The 7,027-nt window shown below is 43.4% G+C and overlaps 1 protein-coding gene across 1 annotated transcript; it reads right to left on the bottom strand.

The window, feature by feature from the left end:
* Positions 1-2,333: 2,333 nt before the first annotated feature.
* spry4 (sprouty homolog 4 (Drosophila)) lies at positions 2,334-5,637 on the bottom strand. Its single transcript, XM_070877189.1, has 2 exons — positions 5,315-5,637; positions 2,334-3,479 (listed from the first exon to the last, which is right to left on the bottom strand). Exon 2 carries the CDS (start codon positions 3,437-3,439, stop codon positions 2,513-2,515), a length of 927 nt encoding a protein of 308 aa, XP_070733290.1. The 5' UTR covers positions 3,440-3,479; positions 5,315-5,637; the 3' UTR covers positions 2,334-2,512.
* Positions 5,638-7,027: the final 1,390 nt, after the last annotated feature.

Raw genomic sequence — 7,027 nt, 5'->3', positions numbered from 1 at the left:
AACAGGCCGACAGTTTCGGATAAACGGAAGCAGCAACAAAGAGGCAAAGCACTTGTCTGTGACTTGTCTATGGAACGTCAGGCTACTGAAGCTGTCATTTCACATCCTCCGTTCAGACTACCTGCTTTGTTCTTTCAACATTCATGTTCAGCATTGCGATGCTGCACTGCCTTTCTTTCAAACGCGTGGTAGAACCCAGGACAGACTAGCACTGCAACTGTAGATACTTTCCTTGCCGAGTGGGAAGAGCGGTAAGTGCAGCATCGTTGGAGCAATATTCTATTCACTCTGTGATCACTATTCTTGTTGGCCCTGAACATCCTGTTTCCATTAGTCATGCTGGTCTGGAAACTGGAGTTCTGTCCCCTGTGGGCAATCACACCACATACTGCGAATGTTGGGTTTGCTTCAGTTGCCTGCAATATTTAGGGGAGAATCGGAAGGAGGACTGAGATGCTACATTTATATTTGAAGCTGCATTTGTAGAGCTTCTCAATAAATAATCATCAGTAAAGATATGATGTCAAGATTATTAAAAGTATGTATATGCAATTCTGTAAAACACATCTGTACTGCAATCCCTGTGCACTACATGATCTAAGTTCCATGATCCAGTAATACTATCAGTGGCAAATCATTGCTCAGTTTAGTCCCAATTATTTTCTGGTTTTCTAGGCAGAATAAACATAGGGATAGGTTGGTCGAGAGTTTCTCTATGCTAAAATAATTCATTCCCAATAGTCATTCTCACCCAGGAGTTTCAAATAATAAGTTTACTTTTTTTAAATCTCAGTTTACTAACAAGTATATATATATTTTTTAAATTTAGTTCGAAAATGTTTCTATTTTTATTATTGTGGAACAATCTTGTGGATATTACACACGGATGGAAATAACTGATGGTAATTCCACAGTGAAAGGCTTAGGTAGAAGCTATTTTCATTTTCTTTGTCATAAGCACTGAAATTGTTGCCTTTCCGTTTCTTAATTTCCTTTTGTTATGACATTCCAATCACTCCCCCTAGTCTGTTTGCTACAAGGTCTTACACAGCTTCCCTAGTTTGACAGGTGCAAATATCACCCATTCTTGCTAACGTGCACAGCACTCCCTTAAAACAGACCACACGGACTACACATACATTTGAACAAGCAACCTCAATTGCCTAAACTCTCATATTGTTGGGCAGTTGTAAATTGTTTAAATAATGCAAAGACATCATATGTGCCTTTTCTCCCCCTTTCACTCTATATATATATAGTCATTTTATAGTAATAATGGTAAATTATTATTACTTTTATACATAGTACAGGTAATAACTTTTTAAATTGCATTGTCAGCAGTTATTTACTTGGTTTATTTTATTTTGAAAAGAGTCATTCTAGTCATGCCTGCAGTACTTGTGAGGTACAAATCTCTCACACCTAATGAAATAATCCCGTTAACCACTGGCACTGCTGATGTGCTAAGAAACACTTGTGATGCAGAGACCAAGAAACCAGAAATGGACGTAATCGGGACTAAAAAGGAAATGTGACTAACATACACAAAAATATTTCTAAAAACATTTAACCGTGGACCCTTTCTAGCATTCAGGTAATGACTTTCCGTTGTATAAAGTCATATATCGTAACACATCAAAAGCTTAAATGGCCTGTTGGGTAGATAGTGGGAAACCTTACCTAAAAGCACTAAAACATATTTTACTATATTGCTTTAAGATTCCAATCTAAAGTGTCTAGTAAGATTTTATTATGACTGCATCCAGTAGTATTGTTGTCAGTAAAAACAGTACACTGAATTTTGCAGTGAATATAATTCTGCGTATTTTGCTATAAATGCCATTTCTCAGACTCTTTCGGCACAGCATGAACCAAGATTTTGGATCCCACCGAATAAGTGATGCATGTGATCTAGGAAGCTTTGGGAAATATTTGCTATCGCCAGTATTCCAAAAAAGACCTTGCATGCGCAGTTAATGCAACATGGTTTCTGTAACCTTAGAACAATACAAATGTATCCCATTAAATGCTGCATGGCATGTCAAAAAAAGTAGTGCAGACTGCAAAAAATGTTGACATTGGCAATAGGTCTGAAATCCATCAGAACGAACTCAGCCAATATACTACATGGTGGGATTTAGAGGTAGTCACTTCGGCTGTTGAGGATGTATTCTCCCCCCTCCCCCCCCCCCCCAGCCCCTGCACCACTCCCTCCCCCCACCCACATAAAAAAATTAAACCCTTTAGATTTTGAAAAGAACATCCTCCAAGTATCAGCAATAAAGGCATGGATTTCTAAAGAACTTTTTAAAACACCCACATTTAGCTGCTTCTTCAAGGTTTCTTTTAATTATAGATTATGTCCATTTCAAAAAGCAACGGGAAGGTTTTGCCCACTCACTACTCAACAGACCATGTAATTTTTTGAAAGCAGAAACTTTGCAAAGGACTGGACTAGAAAAGTACGGATGTGAATTAGAGTTCCATTAACCACATCACACGCTCCCCCGCATCAGGAGGGCTTTTCGCCACTGCAGGCTGACACCTCTGGAACCTTGCAGTACACACTATTGGAATTCTTGCAGCGGCATCCTGGGCGGCTCACGGTGTCGTAAAACTTCTGGGTCAGTTTGACGCAGCCGGTCGCTGGCAAGTAGCAGAGCAAGCAAGGCAGGAACACGGACATTGTGCCCATGCAGCACCATCGGGCACAACAGTTGGAGTGAGAGCAGGAGCAAGGGTGGTCAGCACTGGAGCCCTCATCATCCTCATTGGTGCAGTGATAGAAAATGCCAGTCACCAGACACATGCAGGTGGCATAGTTCACCAGGTTCTGGGGGGAGCACACACACCTCTGACTACACACCCAGCAGTAGGGCAGGGTTCTGGGTGAGGTACACTGGCTGCACTTGCATTTTCCGCAGCCCTCGCACAACAACATGTGCTTGCCGCTCTCCTGGTGGTGGGAGGTCTCTTTCAGATCCATGGCTTTGGAGATGGATGATTTGGGCTGTGATCGAACGGCCCCCCTCTGACAGCCCTGCTGGTCGGTTACCGGCGGTGGGACGGCATGGTCCAAGAGCCTCTGGTCTGAAGAGGTGCTGCTGCTGCTGCTGATGGAGCTGGGCCGACCCGTCAGAGAGGGCCAAGACTGGGCAGGGTGGTGCTGGGGCAGGTCGTGGTGGTCACATCGCGGGTCAGGGTGACTGGCAGCCGGGGGTTCCTGGCGAGGCGCCCTGCTGTGGGGATTCGGGTGGCTGGCGGGCTGGCTGGCAATGGGGTTTTCGACGTAATCGTTTTCCAGCCGGCCGGGCTTCATTTGGTCCATGGGCAAGATAGTGGTGTGTTGCAATCTGCCGTAAGGCAGCCGGCCATCCAGAAAGGGTTGGAAGACGGAAGCGGCGTTTCCAGCATTCCCGAGAGAGACGCGGGACTCCATTTGGCTCAACTCTCTTGATCCTCGCTCAGATTTCCAGCCCCTGTCACAAGAAGAAAATTTATAGATTTATACACAAAAAACAAAGTACCGCAACATAGACATAAAACCTCAGTGTCCCACATTCTCTAACATGCACCTGGACCAGGGCAAAGGATGCCATTTGCTGTAACTATTACCAGGGAATTCCTCGGTTCTGGTAACTTTAAGGGATCTCTGATATTCAAGAAAGGTCGCAGGCTGCAGTGCTGCGTTGCTGATGCTTGCAGATGGCGACTCCTCAGGGTATTTGTGACCGAGATCACATGTCCGGCAAGGTGGAACCCTCAATCACGCCAATCAGCCAAGTCGCCAGACCTGAAATGAATGTAGACCGAGATGCAAATTGCAGACTCATCATTTCTCTGGCCAGGTCCATGTACAGACCAACGAGGATAAGAACCAAAAACCGAAAACAAAACTGGGAAATAGAACATTTTGTATAAATAACTCAAAGCTCTTCAGGAAGATTCATTGCTTTTTTTTAAAGAAAAGGGGGAAAGCCCTGTATTATCTTAACCTTCAAACTGAAGATTTTCCCGTTCTATTTCAATTACATCGAGGATACAGAAATTGCGGCCGGGCATCCGTCCTGTGTCTGTGTTTCTCCTGCAATCTTGCCCTTTTGATTTCTCTCCCGCTCGGTTGCTAACTACCCAATTTCTATTCATAACCCGAGGGAGAGGGGCAAGGCTACTGTACACATAAACCGTGCAGTAATCGCCAGCAATGTTTGCATTACATGCAGGCATGTAAATGCGTGCATGTACAGGGACCAGCCGTGGAGATTACTGGTACACCGATTGATGGACAGAGAGACAGGCAAAATAATGTTCAAGGCAAAATATTTCAATCAAAATGCCCCAGATTAAACAAGTCCCGTGTACAGTAAGATAAACATTCCCTCTTGATTTATTGAAACAACATTTTATGAATGAAAACGCCTGGTTTCAACCAGACTAACATGGAAAGGACAATACGCAGATATTTATTCCATATATTTACCGTCAAAAAATACAACACGGACATGCTTGAAATGAGACGATATTTTGTGTCCTAAATAATATGACATTTGAACAAGCACGCGAAGAGATCAAAGGATGAATCACTATTATAATTTTAACTATGAAGACGGCGAGTCTGCATCTCCGGCGCAGTCAATAATGGAATTTCATTCATAAAATTGCCGATTAATGAATGGACCCATTTGGCAGCACTCCGGGGGCCAGGATGTGCTTTTCATCAATTTGAATAATCGATTCAAGCCATTGAAAGATACAATGGGACATATTTTCCTAATATCCCTCATTTGTAATTGCGGGAGACGGGTTTACACAATAAATTCAATCTCTACTATTTAAAGTATTAACTCTTTATATCCGGACAGTTTGAGAATCGGATTCCCCGTTTTCCATTTTAGTTACTACAAACAAGATCTATATCATGGCACCGAAGAACATAATGTCACGATTATAATGTCTTAAACTGCGGGTTCTTATGTAGTCGCCCCGGCTACAGTATCATACCGTTTAACATACAGTGCATAGATTTAAAGAGAACCTATGAATTCTGTGAATTCACAAACAGGCGTTTTCTACAAGCAAGAATTATGCTAATAGCACTTCTCTCTCTTTGAAATGCACTCAAAGCAAGCAATTCAATATTAATTTAAGAAACGATTCGTTTTTAAATAGGAAATAATAATCCTGATGATACTAACCGTGCACGATTGAAGATGGAAGTCTAATTTAGAGGAGGAAAGAAGATCGGAATCACATAATTGTAATATTTAACTAATAAATGCAACCTGTACAACGGTAATAAATTAAATATACTTACTTCAAACGTCCCCAGAATAATAACTAGCTCCGCTAACACCCAGGTGCAATGGGGGATGCTGTGCTTTGTAGATGCAGTACTGCTTGGCGTGAGGGCGCAGTGGCGGATTCTGCGTAATTTTGTGAATGAAACCGCTTGGCAGCGGATGGCAGGGTAGTATTTTCTTTAATTTTGTTTTAAATCAATACCCAACGTACAAACAATGGACAAATAAACTTAATAAACCCCCCTCCCAAGCTGCAGCAATAACCATGAGGGGGATATTGTAGATGCAATGGTTGCTTTTGCAGCTTCACAGTAGAGACTGTGGATGAATCATTGATGAACTGCAGAGTCTCCGACTCAGTCCCGTCCATCAGCCCCACTTTCTGTGAAATGTGATTTCTCTCTCTCTCTCTCCCCCGACCCACTCATGAATGGAGAGGCGCAGCCAACACACTGCGCAGGCGGCATTCCCGCAATGCGCCACGGGAGTTGTAGTCCGCCCCCTCGATCCTTGCCCCGCAGGCGGCGGGCTCGGCAGACTACAACTCCCGCCAGGCCGCGCGGCCCGCCTCCGCTTCCCACGGCTTCATTTGCATGCCGACGCCCTATAGGGCCGCGGCCTGTCCACCCGCCGCTGATTGGCCAATCGCAGAGGAAATGCCGCATCCGACGGCAATCGATTGGGTGAGCAGAGGTGGGCTTGTAAGCCCCCGCGTAGTGATTGGTCGGAGAGGCGTTCATTGATATATTCTCAGGTTGTTGTGAACTGAAGAATGGAGACAGAGCGAGCGGGCGGTAGATGTGACTTAAAGGGACACTGCCTGTCCCCTCTTCACTGGAGGTTTCAATAGGCTGCCAATGAAGTCGATAACACAACATTCATGCTCTGTATTTTCTTTAGCATTTATGGCTGCAGTGCTAAAATGTCCCTGACAAGAGGGTGGGACTTTGGGGTCCTTTTAAAGCTCAGCCAATAATGATTGTGCTTATTTTTTAATAAATAATGGCTGGATCAGAAGTAATGCGGAATTCATACTGTCTGCAATTATGCTGTGGGATGTTTTTTAATAAATAATGGCTGGATCAGAAGTAATGCGGAATTAATACTGTCTGCAATTATACTGTGGGATGTTATGTATAATATAGTGGATGTCAAGCCTTAAACACACCCACCTAAAACTAGAGTCACTGGCAGAAATAAACATATTTGTTGTCTGTAACATTGCTCAACTGCCCATGTGCATCAAAACCATTTTGCAATAGGCAGTTCAACATTGGGTGGATGATCTTTCTAAATGAAGGACACGGGCACTGGAGAATTGTACATTTATCCACATTCAGCAAATAATGTCAGTATCAAGCAGCATCTGTGCAGAGAGAAACAGAGTTAATGTTTCAGGTTGATAAACTTTCTCTCTCCACAGATGCTGCCTGACCTGCTAAGTAGTTCCAGCATTTCGGTTTGTGTTTCAGATTTCCAGCATCCGCAGTATTTTGCTTTTGTGTTGTAATGTCAGTATCAAGCTTTGTCCAAAATATAGCTTAACCCTAATTTCAAAAGAGCACCCTACATTCAGGTCCAGCATTCAGGCTTGGACAGCCTGGGAGCAAGGTACACTTCCCCTGTCCCATTCTACTCCATGTGTGGATTCCATAATGAATACATTAGGGAAGAACATTTTCATTCCAAAGATCAACTGGAAAGCACTTTACAAAGAATTTTTTAAA

Source organism: Pristiophorus japonicus, chromosome 4, assembly GCF_044704955.1.
Source record: "Pristiophorus japonicus isolate sPriJap1 chromosome 4, sPriJap1.hap1, whole genome shotgun sequence".
NCBI lineage: Eukaryota > Metazoa > Chordata > Chondrichthyes > Pristiophoridae > Pristiophorus > Pristiophorus japonicus.
Note: the sequence above shows the minus strand (reverse complement) of the source record. Positions and strands in the feature narration are given on the sequence as shown.